This window comes from Xenopus laevis, chromosome 4L (assembly GCF_017654675.1).
Source record: "Xenopus laevis strain J_2021 chromosome 4L, Xenopus_laevis_v10.1, whole genome shotgun sequence".
NCBI classification, from domain to species: domain Eukaryota; kingdom Metazoa; phylum Chordata; class Amphibia; order Anura; family Pipidae; genus Xenopus; species Xenopus laevis.
The window spans coordinates 4,304,698-4,331,431 of NC_054377.1; the positions used below are offsets into that span (position 1 = coordinate 4,304,698).

General features: G+C 43.1%; 1 protein-coding gene across 8 annotated transcripts in view; it reads left to right on the forward strand.

The window, feature by feature from the left end:
* Positions 1-23,761, forward strand: part of LOC108713737 (F-actin-monooxygenase mical2) — a 118,337-nt gene extending 94,576 nt beyond the window's left edge. For 7 of the 8 annotated variants that reach the window (XM_041589726.1, XM_041589729.1, XM_041589725.1 and 4 more), the window contains 11 exons: positions 3,068-3,233; positions 3,721-3,866; positions 4,126-4,185; positions 6,128-6,207; positions 6,861-7,881; positions 11,659-11,729; positions 14,915-15,007; positions 15,776-15,869; positions 19,600-19,699; positions 21,781-21,854; positions 22,094-23,761. In XM_041589726.1, the coding sequence (XP_041445660.1) occupies positions 3,068-3,233; positions 3,721-3,866; positions 4,126-4,185; positions 6,128-6,207; positions 6,861-7,881; positions 11,659-11,729; positions 14,915-15,007; positions 15,776-15,869; positions 19,600-19,699; positions 21,781-21,854; positions 22,094-22,299 (2,111 nt within the window). In that variant the 3' untranslated portion in view covers positions 22,300-23,761. The remainder of the gene's footprint in view (positions 1-3,067; positions 3,234-3,720; positions 3,867-4,125; positions 4,186-6,127; positions 6,208-6,860; positions 7,882-11,658; positions 11,730-14,914; positions 15,008-15,775; positions 15,870-19,599; positions 19,700-21,780; positions 21,855-22,093) is intronic. The other variant, XM_041589727.1, reaches the window with a different exon arrangement.
* The last annotated feature ends 2,973 nt before the right edge of the window (positions 23,762-26,734 follow it).

The window sequence follows — 26,734 nt, forward strand, 5'->3', positions numbered from 1 at the left end:
CCTTCTATGAAAAGTCTTCTAGGTGTCTGATATGTGGGACCCTTTAGCTGGCTTCGCTATGCTGTTGACCACCTTGAGATGACTACAAATATCTTCCCTCACCGATCAAAGTGAAAGTGATGGTTTACAATATAAGAGAGCAAACGTGTGACCAACATGTCTGCCAAGTCATCCAAATTTCGTCTGGCAAAGGTATCCTAGACTTGTTCATGAAAGTACTGATGATGCCATCAGGGTCACTGGATTTAGTAACTCACATTCCCATCATGCACAGAGCCTGCCTTTGTTTTTGGCATTATAGGACCCAATTGTTAGGTTGTGTGGATCACCCTGCAAAGGAAATTGACCGATCTTCTGTCGTACAGGAGACCATGAAGCCTTCCATGAATAGTCTTCTAGGTGTCTGAAGGGGATGACCTTTAAGCACCTGGAGCAAAACAAATTTACCAAAAGAACTTGGTTGCGCACCTGGAGATGTCAACAAATACCTGCCCTCATCGATCAAAGGGAAAGAGATTTAGAATAGGAGAGGAGAGCACACGTGTGACCAATACGTGAGTCAAGTCATCCATGTCCCAACTGTCTGGAGAAGTTGCCTCAGACTTGTTCATTAGTGAGATACTGATGATGGCTTTTGGGTCACTGGATTAAGTAACGCACATACTCAACATGCACATGACCTTTGTTTTACAGATTATAGGACATAACTGTAAGGTTCTGTGGATCACCCTGCAGATTAAATTGATTGATCTTCTGTAGTACATGAGACCATAGAGATATGAATAGTGTTCAAGGTGTCTGAGGGGGGTGACTTTAATGCACTTGGAGCAAAGCAAATTTATACCAAAGGGACTTGGTTGTGCACCTGGAGATGTCCACAAATACCTGCCCTCTGAAGAGCAAACATGTGACAGTACCTGATCCAAGTCATCCAAATCCTGTCTGGAGAAGGTGTCCTAAACTTGAAGTACCAATGAAGCTTTGTTTTGACATTATAGGACACAATCATCAGGTTCTGAGGGTCACCATGTAGAGGAAATTGACCAATCTTCTGTAGTACATGAGACCATGGAGACAACCTTGCCTATCATGAATAGTCTTGGGTGTCTGATATGTGGGAAGCTTTAGGCGGGTTCTCTATGTTGTTGACCTCCTTGAGATGTCAACAAATACCTGCCTTGTCTGGTCAAGTGAGGAAAACAAAAATTTGATCACGTTCACACGTCATCCAAGTCCAGTCATTCAGGTTCTATCTAGTAGGACACGTCTTTGTTTGGAGATTGAGATTGGACTGAGGTTGCAGATTGACCTTGTTCACATGAGTGGGTTTTTTGTTCAACGCTTTACAAAGTTTTGACAAATGCAGAAAGGATTTGGCCAAAGGACCTACTTAAGGATTGGCAGGGACAAAAGAGGACCATGACGGTTGGCACATCTCCTAATGTACTTTGTACAATGAAAGGCTTTTCCATGGAATAGCTGCCCACAAGAAGGGCGTCAATAATTGCTCTCAAATGAGTTGTGTCCTCAAACTCTACTGAAACATATACACAGAGAAGGAATGTTACGTGCAGACAATAAGCTATAACCTCATACTGTACTGTCTCAGGGAAAATAAATGAAAGTTAAACACTACTTATATTTCAGGTACACTTCACGTTTAACCTATCTGCATGGCACCCGGCCAAGCCCAAGTTAATGCAGAGTATTCAAAATAATCCCTCGGACAAACTGGATGAATCACTTCCTTCTCTCTGGCCTGAGTACAAGGGAAACATCTTTTTGCTTTTCATTTGAAAAATAAATTGTTCACAAATCACTCGCTGCTCCTCTGTACTTTCACCAAGTTGTACAAAGCCTACAGATAGTGCCAAGAAATCATTAAGAATGTATTTATGTCGCAGAATACAAGTCATTTACTGACACTCGTGCACTTTCGCTCATTTTAACATGTTATATTCCCATAGTTCTTTATATCAACTTATCCATATAATAGTAACAAGTGAAGGGAGTGTGACTGTGGGATAGCAGGTATAGTAGGGAGAGATGGTGCCTATAGTAACAGTGGATAATAGTCTCTGGGAAGGGAGTGTGACTGTGGGATAGCAGGTATAGTAGGGAGAGATGGTGCCTATAGTAACAGTGGATAATAGTCTCTGGGAAGGGAGTGTGACTGTGGGATAGCAGGTATAGTAGGGAGAGATGGTGTCTATAGTAACAGTGGATAATAGTCTCTGGGAAGGGAGTGTGACTGTGGGATAGCAGGTATAGTAGGGAGAGATGGTGTCTATAGTAACAGTGGATAATAGTCTCTGGGAAGGGAGTGTGACTGTGGAATAGCAGGTATAGTAGGGAGAGATGGTGCCTATAGTAACAGTGGGATAATAGTCTCTGGGAAGGGAGTGTGACTGTGGGATAGCAGGTATAGTAGGGAGAGATGGTGTCTATAGTAACAGTGAATAATAGTCTCTGGGAAGGGAGTGTGACTGTGGGATAGCAGGTATAGTAGGGAGAGATGGTGCCTATAGTAACAGTGGGATAATAGTCTCTGGGAAGGGAGTGTGACTGTGGGATAGCAGGTATAGTAGGGAGAGATGGTGTCTATAGTAACAGTGGATAATAGTCTCTGGGAAGGGAGTGTGACTGTGGGATAGCAGGTATAGTAAGGAGAGATGGTGCCTATAGTAACAGTGGATAATAGTCTCTGGGAAGGGAGTGTGACTGTGGGATAGCAGGTATAGTAGGGAGAGATGGTGCCTATAGTAACAGTGGATAATAGTCTCTGGGAAGGGAGTGTGACTGTGGGATAGCAGGTATAGTAGGGAGAGATGGTGTCTATAGTAACAGTGGATAATAGTCTCTGGGAAGGGAGTGTGACTGTGGGATAGCAGGTATAGTAGGGAGAGATGGTGTCTATAGTAACAGTGGATAATAGTCTCTGGGAAGGGAGTGTGACTGTGGGATAGCAGGTATAGTAGGGAGACATCTTTTAAGATTTTATCGGCGTCATTAGTGCAATATTGATATTTGTATTTTTATTTCTTCTCTTAAATGTTGTGATGTTCAGATGAACCAACTTCACCTAAGAAGTCCCGAGGGAACAATCAGTTCAAAGACTTTAGAAGAAGAGCCTCATCGGTGGAGTGGAAATCGGTTCGGGTCGCTCCCCAAGAGGAAGGGGCAGGACACAACCTTCTGGCCGTGAGGGTCATGGTCATGACTGATGAGAGCAGGTACCTGTCACTCCAAAGGTCTTAAAAACAAAAGCCAGATTGTGTGAAAAACTGGGGAAACTTCATGAAAATCCTTCTAGAAGGGCTCCACTGGTATCATTATGTATTGTGTAAGGGAATAATATGGCAGCTCCTGCCCAATTGTATAATTAATGGCCATGATGTTTATACGTGTTACAGGGATTCCAGTCTTTTCTTGAATGTAAAGTTCGTTATATAAAATACCTAAAAAAAACAGTTTTTCTGATGTCTCCTGGTTATGGAGATTTCCATAAAGCTGATTTATTTAATGTAATGCCTAGTGCTCACCAGTAGGGGGCACCTAAACAGTTCACATAAAGCTTGAGCTAGTCCCATAGCAGTGCCCCCTAGAGGATCAGCACAGAATAAGGAAGTAGAACTTCCTTGTGAATTGTCCCCAATATTTGTTTTATTTCATTAGGAGTCATTGATGACTCATTCATTATTTTTTAATTCATCTTTCTAGTTCAGACATAGAATGTGAAGTGTTTGAAGAAGCTCCAAACCTTCAAAGTAAGGAAACCTTGCGAGTGCCACCCGGCCGCCCGCTGACCCAAACCAAAGGCACAGAAAAGAGAATTGAGTCCAGTGACCAGTCGACAACTTCTGACAGTAAGTGGGAATGAGATTTATTGATAAAACAAAGTTTCCTGTCTGTAGTGGGAAGGATCTCTTCCCCAAATATTGTTACAAATGAATTGGAGTCAGTAACACTTTTTCCTTAGACAATGTTGCCCCCTCCTGGTCATTTGGTGTCATTACATTATAGAGAACCAAACTCTTCACTCATTCAACAGCCGGTGCAGGTGATTCCCTCCTCTCCTCCAGTCTCTTCTCTATTTTAGCTGATTAACTTGTTTTTCCCTTGTAGCAACTGCCCAGACTGTGCCCTCCAACAAGCATCACAGATGGAGAAAGAAGGTTCTGTCGAGTAAGTTCTATTAAACTTCAGTTTGTTGCCACATGTTGTACATACAGAACAGAGAGGTGATAGAGATAGAGGTTACTGTAGCCCCAATATCTGTAACCTGGTTATGAGCTAAGGGGGCCCAGTCTGAAGGCCAGTTAGGGGGAGATTTGGGGTGAGTGTTTATTTGTACCCTGGGTACCCCTGGAACTATAGCAGGGTGACACCCCAATGTTTCTATATATCTGTAACCTTGTTATGAGCTAAGGGAGCCCAGTCTGAAGGTCAGTTAAGGGGAGATTTGGGGTGAGTGCTTATTTGTACCCTGGGTACCCCTGGAACTATAGCAGGGTGACTGTTACCCCAATGTTTCTATATATCTGTAACCTTGTTATGAGCTAAGGGGGCCCAGTCTGAAGGTCAGTTAGGGGGAGATTTGGGGTGAGTGCTTATTTATACCCTGGGTACCCCTAGAACTATAGCAGGGTGACTGTTACCCCAGTCTGAAGGTCAGTTAGGGGGAGATTTATGGTAAGTGCCCCAAATCATATCAGGGAGCCTGGGTACCTAGAATTGCACTTGGAATGTTTTTTTCACAGATTAAGCACAATGCTATTTGTGTATATTTGTGACCTTCCTTGAGTCTTGACAACAATATGCTCTGTAGTTGCCTAATACTGCCCATAATAAGCTCTGGGAAGCCCTTGTGAGTTTGCCACCCAGGCTACATATTCATCACAAAATACTCTTGTCTCTCATTAATGTACAAGTCAGGGCTACAGTTAATGTACGTATATATATATATATATGTGTGTGTGTGTGGATGGTCAGGCAGAGAATTGGCTGCTAAGTGATATTTGATATACAAAGATTACTCAGAGCCCACCCTTCACAGCCAGGTGCAAACAACAACGTGGCCACAAGAGGGAGCTCTGTATCTTCTAGAATTCCTCCCGTAGATTCTTCTGTTTTGGAGCATCTCCAGAAAAAGAATTTGAAATATGTTGCATGAAATGGTTTTTTTCCTCACCCTGGGAAAGGTCACGTCTGAAGGAGCCACTTGTATTTTGTTTTTATGTTTATCTACAGCGCCCAAGCATAGTTCCTGTGGCCCAGTGAATGGAAGTGGGTTCTTCAAAGTCTCCTTTCTGCTTGAGTGTGTTCTATAAAGGGCCAAATATGTGGTGCGATTGGAACTCAATTTTGTGAATGTGGCCCCTACAAAATTGTTCACTTTGTTCCCAACAAGTAGCTGCGCAGTACTGAGCAGACAATGGAGAATGGGAGTTGCATCTCAGTAACGTCACCCCCCTCTTTATTACAGGCCTGACACTGGGTCTAGGGATTTAATACCACTTGTTACATAGAATATACCTCCGGGGGGCTCTAACCAATCAAACGAGACCCCTAGTGGAGAAAACACATTTAAAGGAATACATTGTTGCTGATACAATGTAACTATGGCTAATTATAAAGGATAAGTAAACTTTTAAAATAAGTGAATGTAAAATTAATCAGGGGGCTATTCTAAGCACTTTTGCAATGTACATTAATTGTTTTGTTTTTTTTAATTCCAAGATATTAAGAGATACATGTGCTGTTAATATGAATGAATTGTGTTACAACAGCGCCACCTGCTGGCCAGTTTCCCAGCAGTCTGACCAGCAAGTAGTCAAGGAAGTTGTCAGGAGAAAGAAAGAGGCTGATGTTCTTCTGCTTAGGAAAGATGTGAGAAAGGTTTCTAATTTTATTCCTAAGCAGAAAATAAATTCTCATCAATTTTACATTCACTTATTTTAAAGGTTTACTTATCCTATAAGTAACATTGTATAATAATGATATTACTGGGAAAGACGAAAAGTCGCTGCTCTGACTGTTCTGTATCACGGAATAAATACGTGATCCTTATCTGTTGACAGTAACCTGCTGTCCTGTCTCATTACTTGTTTTATTTGACTACTTTCAGCTTTTCCATTGATTACTGCAAAAAAATCAACTCGTGTCTCAAGGGAAAGTTACAGCCCAGGCAGTTCTCTCGATGAAGAGGTAATTTATTATGGATTCCACTACTTGGGTCTCAGGCCTTCTTATGTATTAATGGGGATGACATCAATATAGAATATAGAACATACTATCTGATCCCCATTGTAAGCAGCAGTCCTGTCCTGCTTTATGGCAGCTGAGATTCTAGCTATCTGTATAACAGAACATTCTGTCCCAGTGGCTGCACAGATCCTATCTGATCCCCATTGTAAGCAGCAGTCTTGTCCTGCTTTATGGCAGCTGAGATTCTAGCTATCTGTATAACAGAGCATTCTGTCCCAGTGGCTGCACAGATCCTATCTGATCCCCATTGTAAGCAGCAGTCCTGTCCTGCTTTATGGCAGCTGAGATTCTAGCTATCTGTATAACAGAACATTCTGTCCCAGTGGCTGCACAGATCCTATCTGATCCCCATTGTAAGCAGCAGTCTTGTCCTGCTTTATGGCAGCTGAGATTCTAGCTATCTGTATAACAGAGCATTCTGTCCCAGTGGCTGCACAGATCCTATCTGATCCCCATTGTAAGCAGCAGTCCTGACCTGCTTTATGGCAGCTGAGATTCTAGCTATCTGTATAACAGAGCATTCTGTCCCAGTGGATCCTATAAGATACTAATAATAAGTTACAATACATTTATGTCTTTTTAATTCATTGCAGGTTTTTGGGAGAACCGAGGCCAATGGGAATATGAAGCCTACAAATCCTCTGAGCTGGGAGGAGAGGATCCCTGGAGTCCTTTCCTATGTGCCTCATTATAAAGAAGTGCAGGACAGAACAGCACATAATGACGCTGGGTTACCTAGAACCACTGGGCATCAGGTTCTGGATCACAGCCGGGAGGTTAATACCTTCAGGGAATACAACCAACAGGGCTCATGGGAATCTAAAGGTGCAGAGCAAACGGGTCACAGGTACCACAGAGACCCCATGAATTCTGAGGTGACTGGCGCTAAAAACCCAGCGCTGAAAAAGTTGGTGCTTTCTAAGGAGGAGAAATCGGATCTTCTTGAGTGGAGAGTGAGCTCAGAACCTAGAGCTCCCGTGGGGAACAGAACAGAACGAACCGCATCACAGGCCAATCACGATCCCGGCGGAGAAACCGAGAACAAAAAATCCACCTTTGCTATTTTGTCCAACGCCATCAAAAGATCATTCACGAAATCAATCAGCTCCGCTCCAGACTCTCCCAAGAAGTCGCCCCAAAAAGCCAAACTGGAGTCACAGGGCAATTATTTCGACTTCCCAAGCTCGATTTTTAGACGCGGTAGAGGAAATTTTGAATGTGGTGTCAATGGCACCGAGATGGATTCCATAACAAATCGCAACTCCGCGAAGCGTAGCGAAACGACAGATCATCAGGACAACGGGGAAGTATGGGAAAGTGGCCATTCCCAAAAAAGCCAGCGTGACCCCTCTAGTGTTAGACTTGATGACATGCCCAGAATGTTGGCCAACGTCAGTATTAAAGAGAACCCGAGTGATGGCGCAAGTCGCATTGCGTCCTTTAGAAGCAGGAAAAACTCTCTGTTTTCATCGCTGCGGCTAAAGAGCAAGACCCCCGAGGACTCCCTGCACGCCTCGTCCAATGAGACATGGAGTGTTTTTGGGAGCTTTAGAAGGAAACTGAGTGATAAAGAACCCAGACCTGCTCCCAACTTTCCTTCTTCTGCACGTTCAGGTGAGACTTTGTCCTGGATCCGATCGCTTGGCCCAATAGTAGGCTGTAGGCCATTGAGAGAAGTCTGCATCAATGAGCCCATACGGTCCTCACCCCAAAAGTATATTTAAATATGACTGATAGGATAGGCTGTCAAAAAGGTCCCATACTTAGGGGGAGGTACAGGGAGTCTGTGACTCCAGCAGTGGGTGGGACTAGAACACTCTGATGGCAGCTTACATGATTAAGTACAGGGAGTCTGACTCCAGCAGTGGGTGGGCCTAGAACACTCTGATGCAGGGTCGGACTGGGGGGCCCAGGGCCCACCGGGGTTGTTGCTCCAGGACCTCCCTCCGGCCTAACTGCTACGTCGGCGCACATCGATGCATTTGATCGCATGCAATGTTTTTGCCGTGACCTCCCTGCTAAGAGAGGTTGCAGCATTAAGAAGCGAATATGGGTGCGGATCTGGGCTGGTGGGGCCCACCAGGTTTTTCCCGGTGTCCTGCCTGTCCAGTCCGACCCTGCTCTGATGGCAACTTACAGGGTTTGTGACTCCAGCAGTGGGTGGGACTAGAACATTCTGATGGCCGTTTACAGGGGGAGGTACAGGGAGTCTGTGACTCAAGCAATGGGTGGGACTTGAACACTCTGAGGGAGAGGGGCAAGGAGTATGTAGCTCAAGTAGGGGGTAGGACTAGAACATTGTAATGGCAGCTTATGAGGGAGCAGGCAGATATCTATGGAGCAGGTTTAGAAACCCAATTGAATGTGGACCTCTTCAACCCTTTGATGCTGCCCTCCCCCAACAAGCCTATCATGATCCAGCCATCAGCCTGGGGACCTTATCAAATGGTTTAGCTGTATACAGGCAGCTTCAGAGGTATTTTGGAGAAATTGTTTAAATCTAGTTTTCCCTGGTTAGAAAGGCAAAGCTAATCCCCAGATCATCATATTATTATGGAAAAGCTTATATAAATGTAATGTGCAATATATCACTGGCACCAGCCTCGACCGTTACACCCGAGAATCAAACTAATTGTTACGGTAAGTGCTTTAAGAACAAAGTGCAGGGACCTTGTCGCTTCTATCAATTATTCGCATGTAGAAGTAGAAAGGTCCACGCGGGTCGGCACAATTGTTCTCGTGGTAAAAGAGATAAAGTAACTGCAACTAAATGCTGGCGAATGAATGGAAGGGATTGGTACAGTTTGTTAGAGATGCACTTTGTTAAAAGAAGGATTCAGGAGTTCCAACCATTAAAGGCTTTTTTTTTTTAAGTTTTTCCACCTCCCCAGCAAGAACAGTGATCCTTAGGGTCAAGGCACACAAGCAATAAACCAACTTTACAGCCTCCATATAAAAGATTATATCTGTCAAATTTAGAACTTCATGGGTGTTGAAGGTTGTTGAGGTTGCCCAACCAGATCATATGTGACCACTTGAACCAATCAAAAAATATGGCTCTGCCAGAACTATCACTGCAGCTCAGGTAACGGCTCACAATCTGTTCCTTATCCAGAAGAAGAAAAAAAACATCTAACCCGGGGCAAGAAGTTCTCTCAGCAAGTTTTCCTCCAGAAGGGAATCATGGGTAATATATGATGGGATACTACTGCTGGTGTCATGTTTGTAAAAGGTGTAAGTGGAAACAGAACTCTTAACTGGTCCATATAATGTCTCTTGTAGGTGGGCAGAGTGGGAAAGACAATATAGTAGGCAATTTCTGAGATAGTAGGGCAAGAGATAGACAGTAAGGCAAGATGGTAAAAGACGGGATAAACAAAAAATAGAATTAGATAAAAAAAAAGTAGGACTAGATGGTGAAAGTAAGTCTAGATGGAGAAGTTAGGGAAAGATGAATAAAGTAGGACAAGGTGAAAACAGTAGGGTACGTTAAAGTAGGACTCTATGGTGAGAGTAGGACAAGATAGAGCAAGTAGGCCAAAAATGGAGACAAAAGGGAAAGTTGAAGAAAGTAAGTCAAGATGGTGACAGAAGGACAAGTCGGAGACAGAAGGGTAAGAAGAAGACAGAAATGTATGGCAAAGAAAAGTAGGACTAGATGGTGAGAGTAGGCCAAGTTAGAGCAAGTAGGCCAAAATGGAGACAAGAAGGCAGTTGAAGACAGATGAAGGAAGTAGGGCAGGATAGTCATAGAAGGACAAGATGGAGACAATAGGAACTGAAAGAGATAGGAGAAGATGGAGACTGTAGGACAAGGTGGAGACAGTAGGAAATAAAAGAAATAGGAGAAGATGGAGACTGTAGGAGAAGGTGGAGATAGTAGGAACTAAAAGAAATAGGAGAAGATGGTGACTTTAGGAAAAGGTCGAGACAGTAAGAACTAAAAGAAATAGAAGAAGATGGAGACTGTAGGACAAGGTGGAGACTTAGGAACTGAAAGAAATAGAAGAAGATGGAGACGGAAACAGTAGGAACTGAAAGAGATTGGAGAAGATGGAGACTGTAGGACAAGGTGGAGACAGTAAGAACTAAAAGAAATAGGAGAAGATGGAGACGGAAACAGTAGGAACTGAAAGAGATTGGAGAAGATGGAGACTGTAGGACAAGGTGGAGACAGTAAGAACTGAAAGAGATTGGATAAGATGGAGACTGTAGGACAAGGTGGAGACAGTAGGGAAAGATAAACAAAGCAGGACATTCTGGCTAGTGCTGGGAGAGATAATGACATTATCCATAGATGGAGACACCAGGCAAGAGTGAGACAGTAGAGTAAGGAAGTGACTGTAGAAATATTTAGTGACTGTAGAGCAAGATGAAACAGTAGGACAAGACAGTGACAATACCTCTTTATCAGTAATGATCAACCACCTGTTGCCCTTTAGTTGTTGTTGAAGTACAACTCCCACCCCCAATGACATCTACATCTTGTCAGGAGGTGTTGGAAGTGGTGACTCAAGAATGGTCAGAATGTATATTGGCCCCCTTTAAGCAAAGAGCCAGTCATGGTGGTGTCCTGTAGCATCAACCAAATCAAAAACTAGAGGCTCTCACTTTCCTATCACCGTCTGATAACCGACATTCCCTACTCTCCCCCCTTCACGTGCGACGGCGTGATATTCCCGTAATGTGACGTTTGTTTGGACTGTGAGAGTGAAATATTTATTTGCGATAAAAACCTTGTTCCCCCGAATACATTGAGTGTGTTTGTACAATACGAGCAGACAGACTGACGCCTCTCGCTTCACACTGAGCAGATGTCATGTAGTAAACGCCGCCAGATGGTACCGAGAACACCAGGGTAATTTGTTTAAGAGCTGGCACAGGGGGGCATCCCCTCTCCTTCCTTTAAACATTCAATTACGCCCGTGCGGCTGCGCCTGGCACAATTATTTATTAAACACGACCAACTTAAGACATGTTTCTTTTAATTAGAGATGTTGCCTTTATAATCTGTCAGGCGGCCTAATTGGTGTTTACGGACTCAGCCGACCCGGAGACAGGGGGCTGGGAGTGATGCCTGGGGGACTTAGACTCAGGCCCGGACTGGCAATCTGTGAGTTCTGGCAAATGCCAGAGGGGCTGCTATAAGGTGCCATAAAAAAGTCAGTATTTAGTGGGCTGGTGGGGGCTGTTTGGGCCTCTATGTGGGCTGATTGGGCCTCTGTGTACCTGAAATGCCAGGGCCTATTTTTATTCTCAGTCCGGACCTGCTTAGACTCAATTCAATATTGGGCCTGTCTCAGACGTGCGGTTAATGGGGAGCCTGGGCAGGTTCACCGACGGACAGGCTGTCTCTAATGAGAGCGCTTATCTCTTTCTCATTTGAAATAGTAGGTTTGGCGCTGAAGGAGGAGAACTCCAGCTCGTCGGAGGATGAATTTACATCCAAAAACTCCCGAAAGGTAAATATGAAATACATTTGGGATTGGTTTTTGCTGCCCGATACTGTCATGGGAAAACATGTTTTTTTTTCAAAACACATCAGTTAATAGTGCTGCTCCAGCAGAATTCTGCGCTGAAATCCATTTCTCAAAAGAGCAAACAGATTTTTTTTATATTCAATTTTGAAATCTGACATGGGGCTAGACATTTTGTCAGTATCCCAGCTGCCCCAAGTCATGTGACTTCTGCCTGCACTTTAGGATGGAACTGCTTTCTGGCAGGCTGCTGTTTCTCCTACTCAATGTAACTGAATGTGTCTCAGTGGGACCTGGATTTTACTATTGAGTGTTGTTCTTAGATCTACCAGGGAGCTGCTATCTTGTGTTAGGAAGCTGCTATCTGGTTACCTTCCCATTGTTCTGTTGTTAGGGTGCTGGGGGGGTGATATCACTTGCAGTACAGCAGTAAAGAGTGACTGAAGTTTATCAGAGCACAAGTCACATGACTGGGGGCAGCTGGGAAACTGACAATATGTCTAGCCCCATGTCAGATTTCAAAATTGAATATAAAAAAATCTGCTTTTTGAAAAAAACATGTTTTCCCATGACAGTATCCCTTTAAGTAAATGCATGGCGGGGGTGTATTACCTGGCACTCACCTGTGCCTCAATTTCCTTTCCTGGACTAATTATATGGTGATGGAACCCTTTTAAAACCACCTATAAAACACTGTGGTGAGGGTCTAATGACCCCTATTATGTAATATATAAATATAGAGTAGGCAGTGGAATGGGCAGGGAATAGGCGGGCTTTACCATATATGGGGTCATTGTCAGTGGAGAGGGTCGGGTAAGGGAAGGGAGGGATTTATCGGCTGTTAGGAATATACCGGCTATTACATTGCTCATTCATTTTTAAAGGATAAGTAAACCTTTAGAATAAGTGAATGTAAAATTGATGAGGGTGCTATTCTAAGCACTTTGTAAAGTGTAAACTATTCTTTTTTCATTCCAAGATATTAAGGGATACATGTGCTGTTAATATGAATGAATTTTGTTACAACAGCGCCACCTGCTGGTCAGTTTCCCACCAGTCTGACCAGCAAGTAGTCAAGGAAGTTGTCAGGAGAAAGAAAGAGGCTGATGTTCTTCTGCTTAGGAATAAAATTAGAACCTTTCTCACATCTTTCCTAAGCAGGAGAACATCAGCCTCTTTCTTTCTCCTGACAACTTCCTTGACTACTTGGTGGTCAGACTGGTGGGAAACTGACCAGCAGGTGGCGCTGTTGTAACAACATTCAATCATATTGACAGTACATGTATCCCTTAATATCTTGGAATGAAAAAATAATAAATAATGAATGTAAATGACAACATTTCTTAGAATAGCCCCCCTCATCAATTTTACATTCACTTATTTTAAAGGTTTACTTATCCTTTAATTCTGGCCTCAGTTGGTGATGTGCCGCCTGGGACTGTTAAATACCAACCTGGTGGCAAATAAATGGACACCCCCAAGGGCCCTGCGCCCACCACCGATCCATTTAATGTGGGTGGAGGAATCGGAACAGCGAAAAACTGCAGGACACGTGGAGCAGTGGGTTGGGTGGGGCTCAGCAAATGCTTATGGGGGGCCATGGGTCACGAGGGCCCAGTTATATTCTATAGAAATGATATGAAGGAACAATAAACCTAAAGGCGCACGGCAACAAGTGAGGGCACTTTTAAGTCCTGATAGTTCCCATTGATATCAATTAGATTTATTTGGCTATTAAATAAACTATAAAATTATTTTGTCCCCCCTCCCACACACTCAGATTGTGAAGCTAAATGCCTCGGTGCTGGGGGGCCTACAAGGAATGCACTTCCCAATCATTTTAAGTGTAACCTTGACATCTCTTAGGGGGTCGTGGGCAAAGCATTTAGCACAATGAAACATGAATGCGAGGAGACTATAGCCTTGTCAACATAAAAACATCGCTTTTATAGAGACGGTAAAAGGGGGCAACAATGGCCGAGGCAAACGCGGTTAATGCAGCACTGAAAGTTATGGCAACGAAGCGCCGGGAGAAAAGAAAGGGGCACTGGCAACTGTTTATACAAAATAGCCCCATTATCATTTTAAAAGCAATTATTGTTGCTTCCCCCATCTTCAAGGATGGCTTGATAAATAACATTAATGCAAGATGTACAGAAGCATCAACACATTCTTCTTTCATCCATTGTGACGTCAGCAGCCTGTAATAATCCCTCTAATAAAGGGGTGATGTTAACAATGGGCCAGGTTTTTTTTTTTTTTATTCTGCTGCGATGAAGCGTTTTAGATGATTTTTTTAACCCCGAACACTTTTGTGTATTGTGGCGTTTTGATAAAAGGGAGTGTTGCTTTCTCTGCTCCTCAAGGCCCTTCACAAAGTCGTCCTTCTTGGGTCTTCCCATTAGCAGCAGAGTAGGAAACAGGCAGAGAGTCTGTAGGGCCCAGGGAATGAGGACTAAATGGGGATGGTGGGCTATTTTGGCTTCTGTCTTTATTTTCTACAAAGAATCTATCACAGCATCCCAGGACCAACTCCATGTATAATACCCCAGAACACACAGCAGATAAATACAGGACCAATTCCATGTATAATACCCCAGAACACACAGCAGATAAATACAGTGCCAATTCCATGTATAATACCCCAGAACACACAGCAGATAAATACAGGACCAATTCCATGTATAATACCCCAGAACACACAGCAGATAAATACAGGGCCAATTCCATGTATAATACCCCAGAACCCACAGCAGGATAAATACAGTGCCAATTCCATGTATAATACCCAGAACACACAGCAGATAAATACAGTGTCAATTCCATGTATAATACCCCAGAACACACAGCAGATAAATACAGAGCCAATTCCATGTATAATACCCCAGAACACACAGCAGATAAATACAGGGCCAATTCCATGTATAATACCCCAGAACACACAGCAGATAAATACAGAGCCAATTCCATGTATAATACCCCAGAACACACAGCAGATAAATACAGAGCCAATTCCATGTATAATACCCCAGAACACACAGCAGATAAATACAGGGCCAATTCCATGTATAATACCCCAGAACACACAGCAGATAAATACAGGGCCAATTCCACTGGTGAATACAGTGGAAATGACGGCAATGACATTGTACTTTCTATTGTTCCATCAGGCCTCCCGGGAGTTAAGGCACAGGAGGAAAATGGAAAAAGAAGCCAAGCAGAAAGCAAAGCAGGAAGAGCTGAAGAGACTTCACAAAGCTCAGGTGAGGGGTCATTCGCTGTAAATGATAAGGATATTAGAAGTCACTGAGGGGTTATTCTGTGACCATATAAAGGCACAAGGCTGCAGGCTGAGTTATACAGGGAACTCTGAGTATCACTCATGTATTATAAGGGATAATGTACCCCCTACTGTAAATGATAAGGATATTAGAAGTCACTGAGGGGTTGTTCTGTGACCATATAAAGGCACAAGGCTGCAGGCTGAGTTATACAGGGAACTCTGAGTATCACTCATGTATTATAAGGGATAATGTACCCCCTGCTGTAAATGATAAGGATATTAGAAGTCACTGAGGGGTTGTTCTGTGACCATATAAAGGCACAAGGCTGCAGGCTGAGTTATACAGGGAACTCTGAGTATCACTCATGTATTATAAGGGATAATGTACCCCCTACTGTAAATGATAAGGATATTAGAAGTCACTGAGGGGTTGTTCTGTGACCATATAAAGGCACAAGGCTGCAGGCTGAGTTATACAGGGAACTCTGAGTATCACTCATGTATTATAAGGGATAATGTACCCCCTACTGTAAATGATAAGGATATTAGAAGTCACTGAGGGGTTGTTCTGTGACCATATAAAGGCACAAGGCTGCAGGCTGAGTTATACAGGGAACTCTGTGATGTATCTGTAACATTATAACAATTGCAGGACAGTGTAACATTGCTCACGCATCAGATGAAATAAACAGCAACATTATAGTGTCAGTGTGTTAGTGAGATACAGTAAATATAATTCTTCCTGCAGACGATACAGCGGCAGCTTCAGGAAACGGAAGAGAAACTGCGGGCGCTGGAGATTCAGGGAGTTAAGCTGGAGAAGGTGCTGCGCGGGGAATCAGGTACAAAGTCTTTATACAACTCTGTGAGAAGAGCCAAACTGTGTCTGTCCTGCTGTTATTCAACAACATCTCCCACAATCCTCCACCTTCATCTCAGCATGCTGGGAGCTTTATCAAAGCCTCTCCAAGTCGCTGTTGTTTCTGGAGGAAAACTATTAATGTCTCATCGGCAGGAGAGGCCTTTATAATATGTGCTAGACTCATATAAACAGAAATACAATGTTAAGTTGCACACTCTAAATACTACTATTTGTATATATATATATATAAGTGTACAATGTAATCATATTCATAAATTCATCTGACCCAAGATGCACCTTAACCTGTTCATGGTACAGTCTAATGATATCATTTTTTTATTTATTTTATTTAGAAAATAGGGGTCTAGACATCACACAATACATTGGGGTCCTTCCTCCTCTTATTTAATTAGCAGCACATTGAAGATCTAACTGCCCTGCCTTCAAAAACTATTATCTCTTCTAATCTTTGCACTTCATCCACCAAACCCTGTTACATTGCTCAATAAAAGGCACCAGCAGCTGCAATTTGCTGTAATATTAATGAGGGATAAATGGAGGGTGATATTTAGGCAGAAGCCGCTATTTATTGGATCAATGAAGAGGTTTTAATGATCTAATTCGTCTGCTCCGCGCTGGAGTTTAATTCATCTGTATTTCCTTGTTTAAATCATAAATCAGTATATTAAGGCTGTTCCTTTCGCTTCACTGTGTAATTATGGGCAAATGTGAATATCTAATGTGTTCGTTTTATTGACCCACCCCCACCCCTGCTCATAGATTGCCATTTTACATATTATTGAAGGATTTCATCATAATTTCCCTTAAAATACCCCAGGCTGAAAAGACCTCCCTCTTGGGGAGTATAATAATTAAGAACAATCATTTACTAATTGAGTAAAGATCATTGGTCCCTTGTGTAGCTGCTCATACGGCTTTATGTGTTATTATGCAATCTGTATGGGGAATGACTCCTGTCAGAGTAGCTTTGTAGCAGATCAAAATGGTTATATATATATATATTTATATTGACACAATATACTAAGTTCAGAAGTTATAGCATCAATAAACAAAAGCATTTTTATTGAAAATCAAGGGACAGTAGGATAAGTTAGAGACAGAAGGGCAAGATGGAAACTCTAGGAACCAATGGAGATAGTACAAGAAGATGGAAACAGTAGGACAAGATGGAGATTTTAGGAACCAACGGAGACAATAGGATAAGGTGGAGACAGTAGGGCAAGGTGGAAACTTTAGGAACCAATGGAGACAGTAGAAGAAGATGGAGACAGTAGGGCAAGATGGAGACAGTAGGGCAAGATGGAGACAGTAGGACAAGACGGAGACAGTAGGACAAGATGGAGACAGTAGGACAAGATGGAGACAGTAGGACAAGATGGAGATTTTAAGAACCAACGGAGACAATAGGATAAGGTGGAGACAGTAGGGCAAGGTGGAAACTTTAGGAAACAATGGAGACAGTAGAAGAAGATGGAGACAGTAGGGCAAGATGGAGACAGTAGGACAAGACGGAGACAGTAGGACAAGATGGAGACAGTAGGACAAGATGGAGACAATAGGACAAGATGGAGACAGTAGGGCAAGATGGAGACAGTAGGGCAAGATGGAGACAGTAGGGCAAGATGGAGACATTAGGCCAAGATCAGGATAGTAGGACAAGATAGAGACAGTAGGGCAAGATGGAGACAGTAGGGTAAGATGGAGACAGTAGAGCAAGGGAGGGGAGAGCAGAAGAAGAGCTCAACCCGCACCCGCCCGCCACCCGCGAGGAGCAGTGCGAGGTCGACCCGAAACCCGTCCGGCCCGCGAGTCCCGCAGGTATCGGGTCAGCCCGCACATCACTACTAGGAACCTATGGAGGCAGTAGAGCAAGATAGAGACAGAAGAACAAGTAGGAGATGAGTGAGGTGGAGATAACATTGATTCTTTTTATTGTAGCACTTTTATGTGTATATCATGGTGGCTTACAGTACTGAGGAACAGGTTCAACAGAAGTATTATATCTGAAAATTAGATTATAAGCTCCACTATCGAAGTGGTTGTGAATAGTTAATATAGTTATTGGGGAGCAAAACCTCAGCTCCAGTTAATTACAAATACTTGGGTTGACACAGCCCTTTGTTCCGTTCCTGCCCGTGCACAACAAAGGGTTAAGGCTCTTTTCTTCCCATCATTATTCGTGAAAGGTCTGATGGTTGGGCTCATTGTCCGATCCTTATTAGATCAGCCTTTGCCGCTATCTCGAGTGATACATTTCCAATTGCCGTGTAGGTAATGCCGGGATAATTAGGAAATGATCACAGCTAAGAAATGAGCCTGTGAATAGGCAAATAGGAGGCGCGGGCTCAGGACACAACTCTCCGGTGACATTTATGCAATTCTGCCGGAATAATTACAGGAGTGAGGAATGAATAAGCCTTTTGTCGCCCGTGTTATTCATTTAACAGGAGCCGAACAAGGACACAGCGTATGTGAGTGAAACAGAGGGCAGGTATCAGGGACACAATGAGGCCCTAAACACTGGCGCTGTATCTTGGAATCATCCCTAAAATTCCATTTATATAATGACAGCGGGATCACCGGGGCATCACTGTGCAGCTCACACGATCCCTCAACCCATCTGTAACCCTCTGTAAAGTCTTTTTTATGCTGTGGCTGTTCATTTGGCTTTTTCCCCTTTCACTTTATAATGTACCCCCTACTGTAAATGATAAGGATATTAGAAGTCACTGAGGGGTTGTTCTGTGACCATATAAAGACACAAGGCTGCAGGCTGAGTTATACAGGGAACTCTGAGTATCACTCATGTATTATAAGGGATAATGTACCCCCTACTGTAAATGATAAGGATATTAGAAGTCACTGAGGGGTTGTTCTGTGACCATATAAAGGCACAAGGCTGCAGGCTGAGTTATACAGGGAACTCTGAGTATCACTCATGTATTATAAGGGATAATGTACCCCCTACTGTAAATGATAAGGATATTAGAAGTCACTGAGGGGTTGTTATGTGACCATATAAAGGCACAAGGCTGCAGGCTGAGTTATACAGAGAACAATGAGTATCACTCATGTATTATAAGGGATAATGTACCCCCTACTGTAAATGATAAGGATATTAGAAGTCACTGAGGGGTTGTTCTGTGACCATATAAAGGCACAAGGCTGCAGGCTGAGTTATACAGGGAACTCTGAGTATCACTCATGTATTATAAGGGATAATGTACCCCCTACTGTAAATGATAAGGATATTAGAAGTCACTGAGGGGTTGTTCTGTGACCATATAAAGGCACAAGGCTGCAGGCTGAGTTATACAGGGAACTCTGAGTATCACTCATGCATTATAAGGGATAATATACCCAATACAATAAATTATAAGGATATTATATATATATAAGTAACTGCGGGCACAAGGCTTCAGTAATGGGTATTCCAATATCCTCTTTTTTTTTGGGGTACATCACCATAATATGTAATAATTTCTTGTTAACAATAATGTTTTTTACCCAGAAGGGGCCCAACCATCCTTAAAACTCCCTCTGGTTGGGTAGAAATAAAACCAATTATTCCTATGCTGGCGTTGGAAACAATCTGACTTTATCACAACTGAATGCTGAACATTTGTATAATCCGGTGCCGACCAGAACTCGCCGCTTCATACATTACAGACATTTATTTCATCCTACAGATTCGGGCGCACACAGTGAGTCGCAGCTTCTACACGAATGGTTCCAAATCGCGCTGGAAAAGAATAAATTAAATCGTTACGAGGCCGAGCTCCTGTTCACGTAAGTTGAAATGCGGCGTTTATATATCAGCAGTCGGGATCAGACCTCGGGGAGGGGGTGAAGGTGGGAAAGAAATGTAGGAACTTATTAATTGCCCAGATATGCAGCCGCCTGGGTTCCTGCATGCAGATCACTTCATTGGCTTAAATTGATGTTCCCTCCTGCATCTCATATTGCCATTAGCATAGCAGGACCCCAAAGGTTCACTCGGACGGCAGCTAATGCTTTGTTGCCTTTTACTCAGGCCTGTTATCTGTTTTGACGCAGGTATTCTGGTGGGAGAAATATATAAATATTCCACAGGAGAAGCTGTCATTTAACTACTAGGCCCGAGAAAGACTTGTTCCAAGCTCAAGCACAGTGGGCGTAATGAGAATTTGTTATCAGGTCTGTTATCAGGCAAATAGGAATTGACAGCAGGGGGATCGGCTTTAACTTTTCTATTTCCGGAGTTGGCAATGAACAAGGGTAGTTTATGGGCAACCTCATACCAAAAAGATTTCTAGACAGAAGTCGCCAATTGGCCAATATAGTTATGGCTTTTTAGAAGGGTTTTGCTTTGATGTTTTGGGCGGCCATCTTTAAACTTCAGGGATAAGACCACCTTGGAGAAGTAGATCATTGAAGGACTTAGACTAGAAAGTTGACAAGCAAAGCATTTAAATATATTCCTGCTCATTGCCCTGTTAATAGGCAGTTAGATCTAGTCAACCAGGGCCAATGGTACGCTGGGAAAAAACCCGGTTGCCCAAGCCCACTCCTGGGAACTGTGGACACTCCTCCACCACCCCACCAACGCAAGGAGAAGTTAAAAGGTGTGCAATAGTGATATGCGGGCCAGCCTGATACCTGTACGACCCACGGGTTTACCCTTAGGTCAGCGGGTACAGACCGACCACGCTGCTCCTCTTGCGGGTCGGGTTGATCTCTTCCGCCTGCTCTCCCTGCCCGTGACTGCGGCTTCCGACTTTCGGCTTCCTGTTTTATAGACTTGTGCCTGCTCCGCCCGTTCCTTTTGTGACATCATTGGTGGGGCGGGTCAGGGGGTCTATAAATGGAGGGGGGAAGGCAGGTGCGGTCGGGTGCAGGTCGGGCGGGTGCAGCTCAAGGTTTTCTTGCACATCATCGTTTGCAAGCAGGTGGGTGATAGGGTTGCCACCCGGCCAGTAAAACACCTGCCAAGGCCGGGGCCAGTATTACAAATTTACCGTCAATGTAGTTGCCGGTAAATTTGTAATACCCTTTAGAAAAGCGCTTGGCCCACCCTCAATTCTCTTAGAACTTTTTTCGCCATTCTGGCCATCGCTTGACGTGGCTTTGCCCCCTTTTGCATCATGGTACACCCCTTTTGTTCCCGCCCCCCACCAGTTGGAAAAACCTATTGGAAAAGGTGGCAACCCTAGAGGGTGTGCAAGGGGGTACATTGGTGTTGAGTTTGACTTCTGGAGGAACACGACTGGGGTGGGGGGCCCCTGAAGTGGCAGCCCTGGTGGCCCCTGACACCCCAGTCCAACAGTGTAGACAGCCAATATTGTCTAATGTGTATAAGATCAGCTGTTCCAATCAGTGGACTAAGAGAAACCCAAACCAACCCAGAACAAGTGTAACCGCCTTCCTGAATATTAGGAGTAAAGCAACCAATGAACATGATGCATGGAGAACATAATACTGTCTACATCTAATTGTTGTGAGAGATGGCCTTCAAGGTCAGACTTTCCGGTGGGCCCTAGGAGACCCATTCTGACAGTGATGATGGAGACAATATGCAGAACAGTAAAAAAGAGCAGAAGAACAGGGTGGAGAGAAGAGGAAAGTAGGAAGAGTATGAGGGATGAGAGCTTGGGACAATTTATGATATGGGAGCTAGTGAAGCAAAAGGAAGGGGAGAACATTTGTAGGTGCAGAAGAAGAGTGGAAGAGAGAATGGTGAAGGAAGTTCAAAAGTCTTTATCAAGGCCATAAGCTGTTGACATTAGGGAGTCTAGTGTTGTATCAATATAACTATTTAAATATGTCTTTTTTTTCCTTTTAACATATAGTTGTAGCAATTTAATGTCTTATATTTAAATATCAATTAACAGGGCCAGAGAACTGGAGCTTGAAGATCAACAAGGAAGACTGGAGCAGATACTGAGAGAGAAGATGCTGATTGACCGTAAGTGACCATTAGGACCAAGTGTTATTCTCATAGCTTCTCCAACAGACCAACACCACACAAGATCCCTTCCCTGTTTACTTTGCATTGACATATCTGTAAACTCTGCAACACACATGTCTAATCCCTTTGAACATAGTCTCCTACCAGCATGAAGAAGAGCCTTCACGTGTCTCATACTACATTTCATGAGTTTCATAGATTGCAGAAAAAATGAATCTATCTTTGTTTCAATCTAGCTGCTCTGAAAGACGAAGCAGACAATAAGGAAGAACAGGAGCTCTTTGCGGAGATGATGAAGATTATTGAGCAGAGGGACCAGCTGGTGACTTCTATAGAAGAACAAAGGGTCCAGGAGAGTTCGGTGGAACGGAACTTGCAAGGACTCCGACGAGATCACGAGCTGAAAATGAGCCTAATTCACAAGAAAAGGTCATTTAAATGAGATTGCTGCCTTGTAAGGAAGTGGTCGCCTGGAAAATGAGATGAGGGGTTTTGGGGTGGAATGGTGGAAAATGGTTTCTGTAATCTTTGTTTGACCTGAGAAGTCTTCCTAATGACAGAAGCTGAAGAGAAACAGTGTCCCTGCCTTATTTGGTCTTTATCCACCAATGTGAAACCAGGAGACACCCTTGTGTTCTAGGCAAGATCTGATCAAGGCCAACCATCTGCATTATTGGACTTCATCAGAATGAGAGTCAACCACTAATAAAAAAGACAGTCGTCTCCCACAATCCACTGGTTGAAAATTAACGGCAACCAACAAACAATGAAAAGAGGTTGTATTACAGGCTCTCTACTTGTTGAAATCTGTCCGGAAACAGCAACAGAGGAAGCTTTAATTTTTTTTTAATTTTTTTTTTCTTTTGATGTTCTATATAGTCAAGAACATGATCTGGAACTTGGAAAGTTGAGAAACTGCAACATCAAGTTATGAATGTAATTGTTTCCTGCTGAACCTCGACTTTAGGGGGTCTGTGACCCCCTGTAACATTAATGTCAGTTTCAGTGATATATATATAAGAATATATTATGTATTATTCAGATGTATTTAAGCTTGGTAGACAGTTATGCTGCTGCACTGTTGTACCTTCTATGTTTAACATCGGTGTTAAAGCTCTGAAGTTGTATCATGTGACTATAGCTGGTTTATTGTTTAACAATGGGGATCTGATCAAGCTTGAGGGATCAGTATTCTGCTCCTGTGGCAGATGAGTGGATGGAATTAAATGAGAAAAGGGTTAGCAGATATATTTAAATTGTTATCACTCCATATTAGAATAATGTATTGTATAAAGACTTAAACAGATTAGTCTTAAAGTGAAACAGGAACCTTGGTACTTTATGGCTTTGATGCAGTTGTACCTTCCTGCCTCGCCACTCTGTGTTATTAAACTGCTGCTGTTTCTTAAGGTGAGTAACAATTGCCTAGGAAACCTGCTCTCTGTGGCAATTTATCAGGGGTAAGTACTGAGGTGTTTCCCCCCTACCATTCCCATTGTTCTACAGATGGGCTACTACGGTGATATCACTCCAACTTGTAGCACAGCAGTAAAGAGTGCCTGAAATTTATCAGAGCTCAAGTCACATGGCTGAAGGAACTGTGGAAACTGACAACATGTCAGATTTCAAAATTAAATATAAAAAGATCTGTTTGCTCTTTTGAAAAATGGATTTCAGTGTAGGATTCTGCTGGAGCAGCACTATTCATTGATAGGAACATTTTCTCCCATGACACAATCTCTTTAACTTGCGTGTAATTCTGCGGGCACATGCATTGATGATGGCTGCCGTGGGGATGCTGTGGGAGCTCCTTACAGAGGTGCAAATTGGGCTGTATAGATTAGGGACACATTTACTAAACTCGAGTGAAGGATTAGAATAAAAAATACTTTGCATTTGGAAGTTTTTTTTTGGCTACTTCAACCATCGAATTGGCTACTTCGACCTTCGACTTCGATTCGAACATTTCGAACTAAAAATCTTCGACTATTCGACCATTCGATAGTCGAAGTACTGTCCCTTTAAAAAAAACTTCGACCACCTACTTCGCCACCTAAACCTACCGAGGTACAATGTTAGCCTATGGGGAAGGTCCCCATAGGCTTTCCTACCAATTTGGGATCGAAGGAAAATCATTCGAATCGTTCGATTCGAAGGAATTAATCGTTCGGTCGAACCAATTTCGGTATTCGAAGTCGAAGGATTTTACTTTGAGGTTCGAATATCGGGGGTTAATTAACCCTCGATATTCGACCAATAGTAAATGTGCCCCTTAATGTAGCAGAAACGACAGACGCAAAAGCTTAGTCTTCCATTTTAAAAGTTAACTTTTAGTATGTCATAGAATGGCCAATTCTAAGAAAAATTCAATTGGTCTTCATTATTTAATTTTTAGAGTTTTTGAATAATTTGCCTTCTTCTTCTGACTCTTTCCAGCTTTTAAATGGGTGGGGTCACTGACCCCATCTAAAAAAACAAATACTCTAAAAGGCTACACATTTATTGTTACTGCTACTTTTTATTACTCCTCTTTCTATTCAGGTCTCTCCTATACATATTTATACATTAGTCTCTTGTTCAAATCAGTGCGTGGTTGCCAGGGTAATTTGGACCCTAGCAACCAGATGGCTGAAACTGCAAACTGGAGAACTGCCCGACTAGGTTCTCATGGACCCAGCATCCATAGTTAGATCTCACCCTATACCCCTCACCCACTTCCTGAGCCCCCCAACCCTAAAGAAGGACTTCTCATATATAAATAGTGAACCAGCCTATGACTCCCTACCTCCTGACTCCATTGTGATATTATCCTTTTTTGCTTCTAAGATAATGGAAAGCTGTATCCAGGGCAGATAAAATGTTTGTCAGTCTCACACTCCTCTACCTACACAACATATTAAATATGAATAATAAAATAGTTTTTAATTGAATTGTGTGTGTTTTTCCAATTTATGCTCCTGGGAGCTGTGTATTGTATCTTATTATGTTTTTTTGCTCTCAAAAAAAGCAAATAATCTCTGAACAAGCAATAAGCCGCCGAGTCCAGAAAACACTGAAATTGTTCTGTTTTATGCAATAAATATTATTGTGAAATTTCAATTGTTTGTTGGAGAATCTCTGTGTCCCCGGGAAACAAGGCAATTTCTAAAGGGTGCGGTTGCCCTGACAACAAACAAACAGATCCAGAAAAACAGAAAACAGAACAAAAGAGAGTAGGAACTTTACACTGACTGTGGGTCTGTTTGAGTCAAGTGTATCAGAACAGTACAATGTGACTGTGTCTGCTTGTGGGCTGAATCCTGTCCCTTTCACTGTACAATAAATGAGGGCTTTGTATAGAAGAAAGAGCAGCTGATATCCTGACTGAAGTCCTACAGTCGGCCGTATGTTACAGCTGTATTTGGCCAATGTGCTGGTGGTTCTGTGGACTCTCTGCGGTTTATAGTCTTTGCAACGGGGCATTTAAGGCTGTGCCCACCACCTATAACATTCCCCATTATGAAAAACCCACTGTCACTTTTCTTATTAAACCAGCCGAGGAAACTACAATATTGCTCATCTGTTTCCCGCGTATCCTGATGGTTCTGCTGCGCTTTAAAACCATGAAAAAGTTCTCAGGGGCGTAAACCTGAAAAATAAACTTTGGCTTAATAAAAGGTAATGTAACTGTGAGATCCCAGGAGCATAGAGTTAAATGAACAATTGGCAATAATGGGAGACTAATTTGTATTTGCAAAAAGAGAGGTATGACCTACTCTGCCGACCCCTAGTTCTGGCACTGGAATCTAAGTCAGAACCCCAGTTCTTCAAGCTGAAATGCTAAACTCTGCACCTATTTGCCGTCATCAGCCGTTCACAGGGGGTACTGCTGTACCGGGCCCGGGCCTGAAGGGGGTCCCAGCTGTGCTGCACTTTTCTAAATAACCAGGCCCCCCTTGACAGTGCCGAAGCTGTGCCGCCTCTCCTGAAGACCCGAATCTGCGAAAAGACCCGAAGACATGAAAACAGCCAAAGTTGAATTCCTGAAGCCACAAGTTCAATTCTACTGAACACCAATGTGTGTTTTTTTTATTTTTTTAATCCCCTGGCCACCAATGTATTATTTTAATACTCTATACGCCCCTGCCATTTATGTTTTTGTTTTAAATATTTATGGGGGGTTTTGCGGCCAATGTTTTTTAAAAAAAATATTCTCTGGGGCCCTAATAATTGTTTAACTTGTAAGGGGAGCCCTGGCGCCAATGTTTTTTTTTTTACTTATAGGAGGGCCCTGGTCACTAATTATTATTTTTTAACTTGTAGGGGGGCCCTGACCACCAATTTTTTATACAACATTTATGGTGGGCCCTGGTGCCGCAGTTTTTTTTTTACTTACAGTATAACGGGGCCCTGACCTTCAATAGCTTTTTAAACCAGCTTTGTCGGACATAAACTTTCGTACTCAGGGGCAGAACATCGGTTCATCTGTTCTTTTACTACTTTATTTGATTCGAGGATTCGAACGATCGGATCTTTGCATCTATGGCCAGATGGAATGGGCGGGATCTAGGGTGGGGCTTGGTTGGCGGGACCCAGGGGGCACAAAAATTTTGTTCTAGGGGCCTCTTGATTTCTAATGGTGGTGGCCCTGCCTATTTGCCCCCCAGCCCCACCAGCTAGTGGGATCCTCACCTGGACTGGGAGTCAACATAAACCCTGGAATTTTACATTGAGGCCCAATAAATAGCCCCAAGTGCCCCCTTCACTGAGCTCTACTAATCACTTTGTACAGGATTGTTACTCTATGATGAATGCACTTATCTACTATTTATTCTATTTCTCCCGGGAGGCGCAGAGTTAACGCCAGAGACCGGATACAAATAAGGAAACAGTGTGTC